General features: G+C 31.6%; 3 protein-coding genes across 5 annotated transcripts in view; 1 reads left to right on the forward strand and 2 right to left on the reverse strand.

The window, feature by feature from the left end:
• Positions 1-366: 366 nt before the first annotated feature.
• LOC101508113 (GDSL esterase/lipase At3g26430-like) lies at positions 367-3,208 on the reverse strand. The gene is made up of 5 exons (XM_004493195.4): positions 2,829-3,208; positions 2,122-2,334; positions 1,597-1,766; positions 1,199-1,469; positions 367-743 (listed from the first exon to the last, which is right to left on the reverse strand). Exons 1-5 carry the CDS (start codon positions 3,085-3,087, stop codon positions 481-483), a joined length of 1,176 nt encoding a protein of 391 aa, XP_004493252.1. The 5' UTR covers positions 3,088-3,208; the 3' UTR covers positions 367-480.
• Positions 3,209-8,521: 5,313 nt separating this feature from the next.
• On the reverse strand, positions 8,522-10,212 carry LOC101508430 (presenilin-like protein At1g08700). Its single transcript, XM_004493196.4, has one exon. The coding sequence runs from the start codon at positions 10,068-10,070 to the stop codon at positions 8,835-8,837; it is 1,236 nt and encodes a 411-aa protein (XP_004493253.1). The 5' UTR covers positions 10,071-10,212; the 3' UTR covers positions 8,522-8,834.
• Positions 10,213-15,639: 5,427 nt separating this feature from the next.
• Positions 15,640-17,650, forward strand: part of LOC101508742 (uncharacterized) — a 3,954-nt gene continuing 1,943 nt past the window's right edge. Inside the window, exons 1-2 of one of the 3 annotated variants that reach the window (XM_012713792.3) lie at positions 15,640-15,990; positions 17,371-17,648. In XM_012713792.3, coding sequence (XP_012569246.1) covers positions 15,748-15,990; positions 17,371-17,648 — 521 coding nt within the window. In that variant the 5' untranslated portion in view covers positions 15,640-15,747. The remainder of the gene's footprint in view (positions 15,991-17,370; positions 17,649-17,650) is intronic. The other 2 variants (XM_004493198.4, XM_004493197.4) reach the window with 2 other exon arrangements.

Raw genomic sequence — 17,650 nt, forward strand, 5'->3', positions numbered from 1 at the left:
TTTTTAACAGTGGTAAATCCAAATCTAGCCTTTGTCTCACAATACTAGTAGCTTCTATTTCAGGCCTTTATGAATAAAAAAGAACTGTCTTTGAGAAATCATAAATGTTTACATTTTTCATTTACATAGTTTACTAAGCTACTTTTTACTTTTGTACAAAAATAAAGTTGTCTTTTTGTTTTAAATTTTAATTAATCTTCTTTTATTTTGTAACTTTCCTTTTACCTTCTATAACATTAAAGTTTTTGGTCTTGGGATTGAATTAGCTCAATCGATTTGAGATGGGGTTAAACGAGTGAAGGAGTCAAATAGTTGAGAGAAAGAAAGAAAGAAAAGGAAACATCCACGATCAGTGAACATTATGCAGAACTCAAAATGCCTTGTTCTCAATTTTATTCCTCAAATAAAATCCTAACAAACTAAGAAAGAAGATTCTCTCAGTTAAAAAAAAAGTGTTACATTTTTTGAGAAACCCTTGAGTTAAGTGTGCTTGTGACAAGCCTTGTTCAAAGGAATAGGAGGATCAGAATATGAACCATCTACAATTTGGTCAAACACCCATTTATTACCAGCTTGGGTGTAATGAACACCATCCCAATTCACCCAAACAGATGGATCCTTGCATGCTTTTCCAATCAAAATCTCTTTTCCATTAATCTTAACCTTTGCTCCACATCCAATGTGTAGATTGTAATTGTACTTCCCACCATGTCCACAACAACCTCTCAAAGGTTCCTCAAAACCTGTTTTAATAATCAAACAAAAGAAACTTTAGAATTTAAGATCAAAATATTGTTAGTATTGTAAAATCAATGTTGTTCAACTTTAACCGCTATTCCTTTTTCATTAACACGCAAACTATTAACAAAAACTCAAGTATTACGTTGGAAAGAGATAAAACTTGAATAACGATTATAGAGATTAAGAAGTGATACCTCTCCCCTAGCAAATCAACTTTGTAAGAATGAGTTAGACTTAAAATAAACAGGTAACATGCTATAGAATATCAAAACTTATTCATTCGGGTCACCTACCAAATCATCCATGCACCAGACCCAATATCTTACAAATCGATTTTATAAGAATGAATTAGGCCTAATATAAAAATCAAAGGACTAAAAATAGGAATGAGTAAAGCTAGTAGGACTGAAGTTGGTAATTTCATAGGACTAAAAATATATTTAATCATGAGATTTACCGTGTTTCTTTGGATGACTAATGAGAGAGTACTTGGCTGAGTACACATCAACATAGGTTATGGCAGCCAAGGGAAGTTTTTTTCTGAGTTGAACAACAGCTGATTTCAATTCATGATTGAAGAACTGAGCCACTTCATTATAAGGAATTGCACATCCTGCTTTGTCAAAATCATCTGCTTTTACTTTGTGAAGATCTATTATGTATGGCAAACAACCAACAGGACCAGTATTGTGAACCCAAAATGATCTTCCTCCACGAACATATACATTCTAGTATATATCAATGCAAACATTAATTTATACAAACATGAATGTTATGTTATACATACACTATTTTGCTACTACTATAACTTCTTTATAGAAATTGCATAAAAAATTCAAATGGATGAATTATTACCTTGATTATGATCTTGAATTGAGCCAAAACATCAGGAACATATGCTCTAACTTGATTTATGGACATGTTGTGGAAATAACCGGATGTCAAGTCATTCTGACCAATATCAAATGTGTATAATGCACGAGAAAAATCTTCTGCTTTTGGTAACAATGTTTTGAATATTTCACCTAAGAGGGGAAAAAGATGGATGACTTTGCTAAGGTGAACGAATTGTTCACATCTTATTGTAAATTTGTCATACAAATTTAATTAGCAACAAAAATTAACGTAAAAAATATATTTCCCTAATTCGTTTATCATTAAACTTAGTGACTGAATAAGAGATATTTCATATTTTTTTGTCTTCGCTAGTCCAACATACTTTAAAAAATAGGACTTACAACATGTTTGAATTAGCAGTGAGTTTGACAGAATTACATTGTGACACCGTGGTTTTGTCTAAATTACACTTTAGAACTTCAATAAATCATAATTAAATTAATCCTGATTCGAAACATGTACTTATATAAACACTGCCATTACCTTTATTGCGAAAAATTTGGGTCCTGCGCTGAAAATCATTGAACTGATTGAATTGAACATCCAAAGAGAAAGGGCTGAAACCACCAGTCTGATGAAGGGTTGTATTCTGAGGTCTGATGGTGGAACCAGCAGTTGCAAAGTTGGCTCCATGGCTAAAATTTGATCCAACAGCATCAAGGTATGCATTCAAATATGGATGGCCCAACTTTTCAGCTTTTGATCCACAATTTGAAATTTTAATATTATTTTTTTGTAAACAAAACTTGTCCAAATCGATAACTAACTTAAATAGTAGAAATTACATTACAAAATTTTTGTATTGTGTTATGAACTATGATGTCAGAAATTGTTTCAAGATTACCATATATTTTATTTATTTATTTCAACATTACCATAGATACTGTCGGTGGATATTTAAAAACATAAATGAAATCATGAGAAAATAAATCTATTTCATCTAAAAGAACATATATATTTGGAGAATAAAACAAAATAAATCATGGTTAATGGTTAAGAAAATTGTTAATGCACTTTGAAAACCATGGTGTAAGTCTCTAGTATCTAGATTTTGAGCTTGAAAACAAAAAAAACAAAAACTTATCTTATCCTATGTTTTACACACTAGTACATAGATTGACATAAAGAAAAGTAAATAATGCATAATAATTGAGTGTGTAAAATAATAAATGAAAGTATATAAATAGTACCAATGAAATCAATAATAAGACGGCCATCACAATAGCGACCAACAGGGTGATGGAAGAAGGATTCCCCAAAAGGAGGGCCAGGTTGTCCAAAGGCAGCAGAAAGACCTCCAGTGTCTGAATTTGAGTCACCAAAATTGAATATTGCTGAGAAATCACACTTCTTTGAACCATCATCTATTGCTACTACTGAATTTGTAATAATTGAACACAGACCAACATAGAGTACCACTGGCACTAGCCAAAGGGTACTCATATTCATGTAGTATTATTAATAATGTAGCAGCAGCAATTTAAGGGAAGAGAAAATTAAGATACGGACTGTAGAGTCACATGCTATATATAAGAGGAGTATATATTATATTTATAGAATATGATGTTATTGAACAGCCAAAAGTGTGTGGATTATTCACATCATATGTTTGGACTCTATCCAGTGGGAGGAAAACTGCATTGGATTGGGAGCCCTTAAAAGGATTTTGTTTTTTCTCCTTTAAAAATTCAAAAGGAGCAGGTTTCATCTTAAAATAAATAATTTGTTAGTTGAGATTCACAAACATTAAATATAGGATCAGTTGAATTTCTATTAACTCAAATAAGGTCAAGTAAATAAAAAACAGTTGAATATGATTTTTTTCAAATCTATATATGTCTATAAATATCACAAAGGCAAAAGAATGGTCGAAGATCAATAAAACTTGATAATTTGATAGTTATGTTTTTTCTCCACGTTTTTAGCACCACTAACTAAGATTCGTGCAACTAATATGAAAGCATTATATGAAGAAATAAACATGTGTGAGTGTTTGCACCAAAACATGTCATGAATATAGGAAGGTTGAGCCGATGTATCCCCAGTAGCGGGAACAATCAAACATTATTCGTGTAAATAGTCGAACAAAATTATATTTTTGTAGGTCATGATTATGACCAGTAAGACTAGAATTGTCTATAAATATCAATATTTGTAGATTTTTAAGATAGACTCAATCAATGAAACAATTTTTTTTACGCATTTTATCTCTTTATCATTTTACTTAGAATCACAAGTGAAGATGGTGTGACATTTGGGGTTAACAAAGATGAGAATAGTCATTTGTGAATGAGGCATGGTGAAAGAGAGACTTTGGACATTTTCAACAAAAGAGCACACGAATAAATTGAATACACAACAAAATGATAGAACTTTAGAGTTTGCGTATATGAGATTAGATAATTGATGATAACTTCAAGGAAATGAGTAACATCACCTTTATCAACAAATTACATCTTTTTTTCACAAACACAAAACATAATTAATTTACAATTAAGTGCATTTGACTTAAAACCCTAATGGAATGGAATGGGTAGTCTTTGGAAAAAAAAAATTTGAAATTATTAGCATTGCCCTTATCAATAAAATTCATTTTATTCTTTTCGGGAACACAAAACATAAGAAATTTATAATTGTATTCCATTTGGAGCACTAACCGAATAAGTGATATCTTGAAAAGTTTTATGTTTATCATTTACTTTTTTGAAATAATATTTAGCACTTACTATGATATTGCTTTTGAATTTTTTGCTCTAAAGATTTTAACAATGAGAATCACACACAAAATACAGATACAGAGAAGAAATATATTGTAAGTTCAAAATTTGCACATGAGCACATTAAACATCTACACAACCTTTTATCATACAAGTTAAGATGCACTTACATGTTAGCACCTATTATAATAATGATATAAATGAAGAATAATATATATTCTCTCCAATTTCAAATATAAAAAAAATTGAGGCAATGAATCTTATCTAAATTTTAGATCAAATATATTTACTTTTATTAATTCAACTTTTTCTTATATTCAATATTAGACTATTAGACTATGAATTCGAATAGTACACCGCATAAATTTACAACATCAAAATTGAAATTAAAACATTTAAATTTGTCTCACTACTTAGTCATGGGTTGTGCACAGTTTCTGTATAACTGCTCCACATTCAAATTTCACAGTACAATCTGTTGGAAAATTAAATTAAATCAAGTACAAACTAGAAGACTAGAGAAGCATTGCTAGTTGCCATTCTTCATCATTAAAGAAAATATATTATTGGACCAAATCGATTTGAGTGAATCAAATATATCGAAAGATTGAAATTCTATTTCTGTTTCAGTGTGTGTTTCTACTTATTTTGTCCCACTGATAATATAATTCAATCAAATGCGAAGAGATTACCTCCAAAAGAAGCAATTGGTCACTGCATCGGGACATTCCAGTAAATTAATTCAAGGTCAATATGCTTCAAAGACAGGAAAAGAAGACACCATACTGTCAAAAATTGCTCAATCAAACTGTTAATATGGTCGTTTTGTCCTATTTTCAGTACACAAGATGTCTAGACCAAGTTTATAACTGCTCCTATCCAACCCTGATGATGTAAATCAAGTTCCGTGTAGTAAAATAGCTCACAGTATTACTATTATTATTGAATAAGAAAATAATTTTAAATATATTATTTATTAAACATTATTACTTGTGTATAGATTTACATGAATAGTTTAGAGTTAAATTTCCTTTTCCTTTTCCTTTTCCTTTTGGCTAATGATTTTCCAACTCTATAATATGTATCACAATGCACATCTGTTAAGCTGGAACCCAGTGGACCAGCACAACCCATTCAGTGTTGGCATGCAACAAATGCCATGTTGCTTCACTTGCTTGATGAAGAAGTCTACAAAGGACCACGGAGATGCCAACTTTATTTTTTTCTTTTCAATTAGTAGCAAAGAGTCCGTGTGAAGCTAGTACCTTATAATGATTTACTGTTTCATAGCCAAATATATTCATAACGAGGGGACCTTTCAAAAAAAATTACAACCACTAAGTGAAGGTCTTCCTCTTCCAATATTACTTGTTGGTCTGGTCCCCATTTCTTCTAATAGTGATGACTTAATATTAATAAGTTGACAATCTATAAAAATATTATTTAACAAAAATAAAAAAGAGGAAACTACCTAGAAAATCTGCACAATAAATCGTTCAAATTTTTGGAGCTGGGTGGTGGGGTTGCAACAAATTTTAATGGGAGAATCAGAATATAACTGACTAGAAATCTGAAATTAAATGTCATAAGAACAATAGAAATGCTTAAAAAAACACAGAAATTTCAAGATTATGATTGGAGGAATCATGAGGTTCGTAACCATTAAAACAGACCAAAACATGTGGAAAAATAAGTATTTTCTTTAAGGGTGGTTTTTGCACAATAGGTGCACATAAACAGAAGTATGAATAATCAGTGGAAGTCTATTCACAGTCCATGACATACCATATCATTGTGCTCAATGTAAGAATGATAGGGATAATCATATCGATTAGCTGATTGACAGTAAAGTTCATTTTGTTGATCCTCTCCTTGAAAGAAGAAAGAAAATAACTACAAAATATAAACAAGCAAACAGCAAATTTAAAACAGAAACGACACTTGAAATAGCAGAAATCCAAAGCAATCTGAAATCACAAACCACCCAAGCGCAGCCACTGATAAAAGTGATGAGAGGCCATGCTCAACAACCCCCCAAAATCCAAAAGGGGCATTGTCTTGTATCCCATCTTTACTGAATTCATGGTAAATGAATAATATCTTGGGAATTTCTATCATTTCAAATCCATACAGGCCATCATGGTAACACGCTATGTACACTGGTAGCCTCAGAAGCCCTTATATCCAAAACTTGATCATCAGCTGATGGAAGATTATGTGGATGAAATCCTTGATTAAGGGCATTCAAAAGAGCAGCACTGGTACCAGAAACTTCAAATGCAGTAGCAATCTTTATATTCACCATTTTCTAATTTTATCACGCATCCAGCATTGCCAAAGTAAAACAGAGGTTTTAAAGAATCAAGAGAGTTCAGTATAACGGAGTAATGGACAGTTAAAATTTGTGGAACACCTAGGTTTATAACAAACATAATCAACGACAATAACGCATAGTTAACATGGCAACAAATACAACAAGTAAAATCAAAACAAAGGCAAAGAGATGATCTTTTACAGTAAAAACTTTTATACTCTGTTGTTATATTTTCCTGATACGTGAACATGTAAATGCATATAGACATTTATTCATGTGTATCCCAATCCCTTATGTGTATCACTGCATTTATACACTTAAATGCAAATAAATCCAAATCACAACAAATATAAACATTGTCACTCACCACTTGAATCATCCAACAGAATTACAGATATATAATTCAAACAAACAGCTGCAACAAGACATGACTTTGAAGATGTATGCAGTTGCAACAAATTTTTCCCTTTGAGGTTCTGACTTATAGTCACATTTATATTCACACATATAAAAACTACTACTTTTATGAAGAAAAAAACAACAAATAAACCACTAAATAAATGGAATGAGAGTATAACTTGTAAAAAAATTGTAAACAAGAAACAGTATTGACTCATCATATCAGATCCAAATGCCTCAAATCCTAAATCTTTATCATGTTTTATTTTATCCACCTTTTGATTAATAAAAATATATGAATTTCACATTTTACCAAAGGAGAACGAAGACAAAAAAAAGTGTTCCGGTTCCATTGGACTGGACAAAGATTTGCTCTAAACAACAAAATGTGAAGTGATATGTCAATGGTTATCTGATATAAAAGTGCAGTTTCTTTAAGATATACTTCGGAGTTACAAACAATAGAAGACCATCCCATTACCTACTTCTAGATGTTATCCAAAATCCCAGTGAGTTCCATAAGACTATAACCAATTTCCCAACAAATCTGACCTAAATCACACCACCAGAAACTTAATCTACCTATTTTTTTTAGCAATAACGAAACTTAATGCTAGCATTTAACAATAAAGAAAATTCTAAGAAACTTTCAAACCCAAGCAATACATATAGCTTTAGGACCTAAAAAGCTGATTTAGTTCATATTACTAGACCGTCATTTCATTCTGGTTCAATACTTAGGAGGAATAGATCCAAATATTATCATCCCCCCACCAAGGAAAAAAATAGTAAACCATATATAGCACTTGGAATTCAACTAACCGATAAGGACAACCACTTTTCTTCAAAAAGGGAAAAAATTATATTAAAAGATAAAGGAGGGAGTGTGAAATGGAATTAAAAAGGTTATTCTCACCAAAGCAATAGAAAAGAGGCAACACAACAATTACAGTTATATCAATCATATCATTGTAAAATAAGTTTTTGTTCTTGACCAGCAAAGGACTAATAGATAGGAAATTATACATGCCTGCAACATTGCATACACTTCTGATGTGGTGTTCTATGCAGGAAAGTATAAGCATTAATATGAAGACCACTACTCTATTCATGCACTTCCAAACGTACATATGATACATAAACCCACATCACCCAGCAGCACAACCCTCAGTTCAAATTACCAATTAACAAGACAGAAAATACATGAAGCAGTTTTCTGAATTGTTTTCTGGTTTGGAGAGATGTGTTTATCTCAAAATTGGATAATGTCCATTATTATGTGCTATAACAGGGCATAATCCAATATTGTAAAACAAGAATGAGAGAAAGGTTGAATATTAGATTTACATGAGAAATATGAAAATATACTTGTAGAAGTGATACACTCAACAAATACTTAGCCACCACTAATTTTCTCCACACAACTCATGCTTGTCAAAAAGCCAAGGAAAACTTTTGGACAAATATAAATAGTAGTAATATTCAATTTAGCTTTTAAATTTACATGTTCTGCAGCAATGGGCATGGAAGAGATTACATTTCAAACTTGTAGTCTGATGAGTGATTACCATCAGTTACGACACTATCAGCTCAAAAAATAAAATAAGATGATGTGAACAAGTATTGTTACTACAAGAGACATGACTCATGGAACACTATCTCTTCACTTCATGCACAAATGCCTTGTCAACAAAAGCACTAGTACATACATATCTAAAACCTAGCCTGTAATCATAAAATTCATTGTCAATGCCAGTTTAAAAGAATCAAAACATCATCAAATTAGTGGCAGTGCCAACAATAAAAGGTTCCATTAACAATCTAGTCAAGAAATAGAAAAGCACACCCAACGCGATCGAAATCGGGAGAGCAGGCAGAGCATGACGGCATACCGACAACAAAATGAGAGTGCAACCAAGTCCAGATATAATTGCAAGGTAACAAGCATAGACAGTCATGAGATCATACATTGCAGCTCTACCAACAAGAACACTGTAGAAAACAAAGTCACCAAGTCCAAGCTTAAATCCCCTCTCAGAAATTTCCTCTATTTCCCTTCTCTCATTACGATTCACCTCAACAAGTGGAGACATTTCCTCTTCACGGTTACCATTACCAACCAAAGGAGATCTTTCCTCTTCATCATTTAGAAAATCCTGAACCCTAACAACACCAACAGAATCGCCAGCACCATGAATGTTAGTATTAGTATTACCCTGATTCTCAGTGGGGACCACTTGAAGCTCAATTGACGACGATCGTGATTCTGAAACGCCGGCGACTAAAAACCCTAACGTAGCAGCCCTACCGGTTGGGGCAACAGTAGGTCGAGCTTCGTAAATTAGAGCAGGAAGCTCCTCGTTTCGGCTTGAAGCCAATTCGACGAGAAGCTTCAACGGACCGCCAGGGGCCAAAACGGCGACGAGATCGTAAAGAGCGAGAGCGATAAGTAAAGTCCACGTGGTCCATTCAGGAAGCTTAGTGAACCACGCGGCGACGCTTATACCGATACAAACCATGTAACACTGACGGAGAATAATCGGAATAGCGGAAGCGATGACAGAGAGAACACCGACGATTGTGAAATTGAAGAGGAGAATGAAACAAGTGATGGAATCTAAGGGGATAGAGAAACGCTGAATTAGGGAAAGGAAAATGGATCCGCCCATGGAAGCGAGTACGAAGAAAGCGGAGAAGCGAACGTAATGACGGAGGAAAGCGGTGCAGTTGTAATAGTATAGGAGGACGATGAGGAAAGTGACGATGGCGATGAGGATAACGAAGACGACGGCGTTTAGAAGAGCGCCTTCGAGTTTTTGTGTTGCTGTGTCGGATGGATTCTCGTCGTAGACGAGATTTGCAGCGGTGCGGATAGTGGTATCAGGTGATGATGAAGTGGAAACGGAGTAAACGAGGAGGACGACGAGGAACATGCACATTGATACCGGTGACATTACTCCGATTATCTCTACGCCGATGCATTCCAAAATGCTCGATTCCATTTTTTTTTTTTTTTGTGTTCTGGTATTTTATTTTATTTTTTGTTTCAGCGCTTCAATCTCATTGTTGTTTCAATTTCTTTTTACGCTTTATTATTCGTCTTCTTCTACCTGAACATCTCTAGTGTTGTGTAGTCAGGGGAGAGGAATCCTAATTTTAACTTCTTCTCCGCTGAGCTTTCTACTTTTTTATTTATTTACTTTCTTGGAAGCAGCGTTTGTGCGTGTTGTGTTATTATCCATATCTGGCTCATGAAACCTACATTTAACATTCAATTTACTTTTTACATTTATTAATTTTAGCTGTATTATTTAAATAAATAAAAAATAGAGGGTGGTTAGTAATCTTTCAGAACTTTAATAGGGAATTCACATCTAATTTTGACTATTAGCTCTTTATTTTTTTAGATGTAAGTTTTTAACAATAGTATTTTATTGATTTATGATAAAAGATATCTGTAGTATTATTTTTAAAACTCAACTCTTTTCTTTGATCAATAAAAAATATACTTAATTTATTCTTTGTTTATTATGTAGAAAGAGATAGTATTTTATTGAGTTATAATAAAGGTAATTGTAATATTATTTTTTAAATTTATTTATTGACTTTTTTCTCTTTTATCAATAAAAATATATATTTAATTTACTTTTTGTTTATCATGTACAACGAAATTATCTTTATATTGGATTTGATAGAGTGAACCTACTCATTTAGTTATTTTTTCAAGAGAATCAAATAAGTAGCTTGTTTCTTATTTCAATATGGTCACAAGGTTTTTTTTAATCGTTGTACACCTTTTTTTTTTTTTTTTAGATTTATTTCTAATGTATGATATTGAAAATTATTATTATCAATTTTTATTTTACTTAATATAATTTATTTTTAATTATAAAATATTAAAAAAGTGGACAAAAAAATTGGACATCGCAAAAATAAAGGTCAACCACCATCATTAGTGTAAACTGCATGTGCAAATAACATGTTAGGATGTTGGTTGTTCTGTCCATAAAACATTTTTGTATTAGTTTTTGGTAAATCAATATATTTTTGTGGAAATATACCATTTTAACCCAAATGTATTTTTATATCTTTGAGAATGATAATTCACTTTTGTTGTTTTTTTTATAGTTGCATGTATATTCCCTATAGGTAGATTACATAGATTACATAGTGATTAGTATGTTATTTATGTTAAAATAAAATCTCAAATCAAGTGTTTTGAGGATAAATAAAAGTTCATTAATCACGATTTAGATTATGTTGCTATTTAACTTTTGCTTTTGAGTGGTTTATTCAAAAATAAGTGATTAGATACATTCATACAACAATAAATGATATCACCATGAAGTAAATCAAGAACATCATGTTTTACTTGAACTGGATATTGTTTACAAGAACATTATAATTTATAAAAGAACATTATGGTTTATTAAGAAACATTATAGTTTTTATAAAAAAAATCATTCTAGTTATTTCTTTTTAAGAACGTAATTAAAATAGAACGTTCTCTATAAATTAAGAACTTCATATTTTACTTGAACTGGATATTGTTTACAAGAACATTATAGTTTATAAAAAAAACATTATAGTTTATTAAGAAACATTATAGTTTTTATAAAAAGATCATTCTGGTTGTTTCTTTTTAAGAACGTAATTAAAATAAAACGTTCTCCATAATTCAAACCTCAAGTTAAAGAATATCAAGAATACTCAAATCACTAATCAAACTCAAATCTCAAGCTAAAGACCTAGAGAAACAAAACAACCTCCAAATTGATGACCTAATTGATCTTCAGATTGATGAGCTTTGAGCAAGGACAACAGGAGCAATGGTACATTGTTGCTGCACTTTTTGTAGAAAGTTCAGCATGCTTCTGAGACAAATGTCTGACACGTCACATTCATTCAATCACTCATTTACGTTTTTCATACAACAAAGAACCAATAATATTTTGGTTTTGTAGAAGAACATTATGGATCGGATAGCACACATGCCTATTAATGTTCAATATAGACAAACGTTTTGCTCAAGTTAAGTAACAATTATATCGAGCCTTTTTTATCCTCTCTTCGCATATAATGAACATCAAGGATAAGACAACCACAATAATTTTTAAAGGAATCATTTCAATACTTAAACAATCATACTCAAGTAACAAAACTTTTCACTCAAGCAAAACTTCAACTATCTCTTATTATATTTAAGAATTTTTTTATTGTGTTATTGATGATAATCAATCTTACAACAAGAAAACTTATGAAGTGGATGATAATCACTATGTTTTTTTTAATTTAAGGAAACTTTCAATCACGGATAAGCTTTGAAGTGGATCAAATGGTTGAAAAGCTCATCACAGCCATGAAGTGTATTGATGCATAGAAAGTTTAATTTGCTACCTTCAAATTGACCATTGAAGTTGAAGCCTAATGGGATAATATATAAAAAAATGTATGCGAGTACCAAAAATTGAGGTAAGTTGAGAACTTTTAAAGAGAAATGTGGTTAAACTCTCAAAACCGATTGAATTGTCGGTTCAGAGTTTGGACCAATTTTCTCAGTTCTTATTCAATTTTTTGGTTATCATCGCGATTTATTTGCAAATTAGTTTTTAGTCTTAATTGGACTAGACATAAGTCTGATTCTCGATCTAATTGTTCAAACTGATCGGTCAGATCTAATTTTGATTATCGTGATACCAACAAAACATGGTTACATGAGTGTTAGAAAAACAAGGCTACAATGCACTTTTAGTCATTTCAAGTTTAGTTCTCGTTTAGGTCTTTTTAAGTTACTATGTGTTTGTAATGTTAGTCTTTATGTTCTAGTTCATTTGCACAAATACCATTTTTTTAACGATTCATTAAAAAATACACACGTTACGGTATTATGTGAAGTAACAATGTCAATTATAAGGAAGGGAGTTTGAATTATAATTGCCCTTTTTAAAAAATTCTTGTTTAAAATTGAAATGTTTAACTCAAGATTGATTTTGGTTACAAATGAATAATGTTATTGATTAGTAGAAAAACAATAATATCAATTTATCAATATAGAAACTGATTGTAAGACAATGAATAAATAGAGATAGGGATAAAGAGATCACACAAGCATATATATTGGTTCACCCAACATGGATTACGTTCAATCTTCAAGTGTGAGATTTTCCACTAAGTGCTCAAAGTAAGAATGTTCTTGGTTTTCACGTAGTTTTTCACATATCAGTTTTGATCTATTACACAGTTCTACCTTTTTACCTAGAAAGAATTTCCACGGATTACCTTACACTATTTCAGAAAGGATTTTACAAGCTACATTTTAAATCATAAAATGAATTTTACACACTACTCAAGCTATGTTAACAATATAGCCTTGAGTTACAATAATTATATTTGAGATTGTTAGAATCTGGGCATTGCTCAACTCTTGTTTGAGAAATAGATCCTAGATTTTAGAACTCAATAAGCATTGATTCTAATATCACACTAAGAATGTAACTGCAACTTAAAATGATTTGAGAAGCTCGAGTACCATTGAATGAGTGATGTTTTGCTTGACACTTTGAGTTCTGCCTTGTTCTTCATCGTGAAGCTTTATTTATAGGCTTCAAGAGAGCTTATGAGAACTCATTTAGCCGTTGGAAATAGGTCAGCTGTCATGAGTAAGTGAATGAATAAGATCAGCCATAAAGCAAAAATGTTCTTGCTGAAACCAGGAATGTTCTTGTGATCCAAGAACGTTCTTCGAATATGTTTGATATGAGTTGACTTATATTGTGATATTAATAGTTTTCTGAAATGATTACAAGCTTTGAATCACATGTGTAGGTCTGTTTGAAGGTACAACGTCAATGTCCTTTCTAGCCTGTCAGTTTGTACTTGCACTTGCTTGCCTTTGAGAATGATCTTGCTTTATGTATTTTATGAAGCAAAGTGTTGAATCTTCGAATTCTAGAATAATTCTTGCCTAGATTGATCCTTGTATATTTCTGATGAAGATATGAAATATATATCACTTTCTGGATATAATCTTTAACATAAAAATTCGATCATTCTTGTTTATGACAGATGTGGATAACGTTATTCGTTTTTCGGAAATCTGTCAAGAATATTATTGTTTTACTAGTTTTGCTTTCTTGATTTTAATAAGACTTGATTTGTAATTCTTGGTATCTATCTTGTTTTATCACACTCAAATACATATGTTAAATACCAAAACATTTAGAATCATAATTAGAAGTCTTAATTAACCTTTTGTTTAATTATCATCAAAATATTAATTTAGAATTTTGTCTCAACATTATGCTGCCTCATATTGTCCGCTTCAACTTCATTATTTTCCTTCTCTCATCTTTCAAACCTAAACCCATAAAAATAAAAATAAAGAATCCTAGAAAAAATTCATAAAAACCTGCATTCCAAATTAGTTAATGATAGTAACATATAACATTGTCAATTAAAATAGTCGATTTTTTTTTTAAATCACAATGATTACATCTTCACAAATTTATTTCGATTTCACTAGCAACCATTTTTGTTTCGTCTAATTTTAGTTTTTTACCAATTAAAAAAGTGGGTTCAAATTTGATAATATTTGATTTTTTTTCCTTCTCTACTATTCAATTTAAAATTCATATCAATCTTCCACTCTTCCCTCAAATCACATAACCATCTTCTTTTCCCACAAAGCCTTATTCACCAAAACTCCTCCATTTTATTTTTCTCTCCCAAATTAATCTAAAAACCTGACATGTATGGATAAGGAATGTAATTAATCAGAGCAATATATTTTAACAGTCCCATATGTGTTTGTTCTTTCTACAAGTCTTGTGTTATTATTATTCTGAAATCTGAAGATACAAAATGACAAAGAAGAGAATGAGGAATAAGATGTGATAATGAACCATACCAATCTAATTTGATAATTTTATTTTTGAGAAAAATTAATTATTATTAAAAAATATAGTGTATTTTAAGGAATTAAGTGGGAACTCATTTAAGTGTCTTTTAGCAACAACAAAAAAAAGAACAAAGAGTAATAAGTAGAAAAATCAAATTCAAATAGAGATTGAAGATTGATTAGGGAAGTAACGATCTAGATTGATTAGATTTTCAACGAAAAATAAATCAAAATCAATGAAACTTATAAGGATTAATTTGATTCTGTTTTGTTTATTTTATGCGACTGAATTCGAATCAAACTAGATCGATAATATATAAGTTAATTTTGTTTGAATGATTGAATTAAAAATAAAATATAAAATAATTAATTAAAAAAATTAATGTTTTAATACATTCTTCGAACATAATTTGAAATAAGTTGAAATAAGTTAAAATCCATAATTTGATTCTCTAATTGAACCAAAAAATATAACAGATAATTTTCGAGTTGAATTGATTTGGAGGTTGGGTTCACTGTAGTTATCGGATCCACTTGCGCCCCTAGGATTGACTGCAATGCTGCCGGTTGTTCCAGATCTTTCTGAAGAGTTTGGTCGAAAATGAACTGCAAACAACCACAACCGTCGGATCAAACCACATTAAAAACCCATCAAACGGACTCTCCTTTCCCACCAATTTTTATTTCTATTCAACTCCCAACCATTCCGTATTCGACAATCGCCACCTGCCCCTTATCTTTCTCTCTCTCTCTCTCTCACTCACTCACCACTCTCTCTTGCGATGGCCACCGTCCTCAGAACTCCCACATTCCGACCACAACTCACCACCGCCACTCCATCCTCTTCCAATTACCATAAGACATCAAGAGTTTCGGTCACGTTCTCCAGGAGGAACCCGTCACCACTCAGCATCCTCAGGTTCCCTTCCATTCCCTCCCTGCGCTTCGTTAAGTTAGTACCCTTTGCTTTTGACGGAGACTCCGAGGCCCCTCAAGTTCAAGAACCACCAGAGGTTCAGGTTCTGGTAACTCCTCTCCTTCCCTTTTTCTTCTTATTTTAAATAAATGTATTTTGTTCTATTAATTCTTCGCCACCAACTTGAAATTTAGATTACAAATTGGTATTCAATTTTAATATTTTCCGTGTGCATACTCTGTTAATTAGAATGGGTGGATTCAATGTTTCTGTGATTGTCGACTATTAGGTTAAGCTTGGTTCTGGTTTTAGTAGTTTAGGATTTGTTTGGATTCGCAGCAGTTTCCGTTTGTTTTTCAGTTTTAAATACAATTCACTCTGCATGCTTGTAGCCTAAATCATTAAGTAGAATTTGAATTAAATTGTTTGATTTATGATAGAATATTATAACAAAACTTTATGGTATTGTTTGATTTATATAACTGTTCCTAGTCTCCATTTATTGGGAAAAGACTTTGATGGTTATTGTTTTCTTTGTTGTAATTGTTTTGTTGAAGTTCTCTCAGGAAGCTCCAAGTATGATTATTTCCTATACAATAAGCTATAATCCAAACTTCCAAAGATACATCCAGTCTCCTGGAAATTCCAAATTATAATTGTTAAACTAGGACGCTTTTGGCACATCCTAAATGAAATCAAGTTACTTGGGAAAAACTCCTGCATCCAAATCCTTAGCACTTGTTACCAACCTAAGTCTATAAGGAGTCCTTAGGCTTACACATGCCAGATAACTAGAACACTCAATTAACATGATACTGACCTAAAATGTTCCCCATAAACAGAAGCCACCAACATTAAATAAAATATTTTGAAAATATAAAGATGCCACCATTAATTATTTTCATATTTACTGCTCCATATCAGTTACTCTCCCTCAATTAGTTTAGTTGAGCTCTCTCTTTTGACAACCTTGAAGGAAAGTGTTATGATGTTTGTATTATTTTTTCTATATTTAATTGATTTCCATCTCTCACAATCTCTTTTTATTTTTTTATTTAGTTTTGTTTTTCATATTATATTCTTGTATTCATGTATTATTTTCTTCTTTAGCATATGAACTATTACCATCATCATATGTGTTGTTCTTCCTAGTTCCTAATTTATAGACATTTTGAATTGCATAAAGCCTTAGTTAAAGCTTGTTTGTGACTATTAACATTTTATTACTCTTGATGGAGTTTCGATATGTCATTGAATGATTTTGGCCTTATTTTTCATCGATTGATTTTGGTTATCTTATCTTACCTTCCCTGTTTTCTGAGTATGATTTCAGTTTTCATCATATATTTGGACATTTGAAATTATGACTATATCTTTCAACATTTGGAATTTTGACTAACACTAATTAAAGAAATAGCGAGTTCAAGAACTTGAAGTATTATTATCAGTTCCTTGTTTGTGCTAATTTTCTGATGCACCAATTTAACAGGACTCTTCAGATGGCGCCATTGGTGTGGAGGATAGTGCAGGTGACGATGAGTTTAGCGACGCTGGTGAAATACCTTCTTCACCTTTGATAGTATTGCTGCAGTCTTACAAAGAAGCCTTAGCTAATAATGATGAAGTCAAAGTTGCTGAGTTGGAATCATCATTAAAATCCATCGATGATGAGATAGTAGGCCTTGAAGGTAAAATAGCTTCTTTATCTGAAGAATTATCAATCGAAAAAGATCGGAAACTAAGGATTGGTGCCGACTTTGACAATTATC

Source organism: Cicer arietinum, chromosome 3 (assembly GCF_000331145.2).
Source record: "Cicer arietinum cultivar CDC Frontier isolate Library 1 chromosome 3, Cicar.CDCFrontier_v2.0, whole genome shotgun sequence".
NCBI lineage: Eukaryota > Viridiplantae > Streptophyta > Magnoliopsida > Fabales > Fabaceae > Cicer > Cicer arietinum.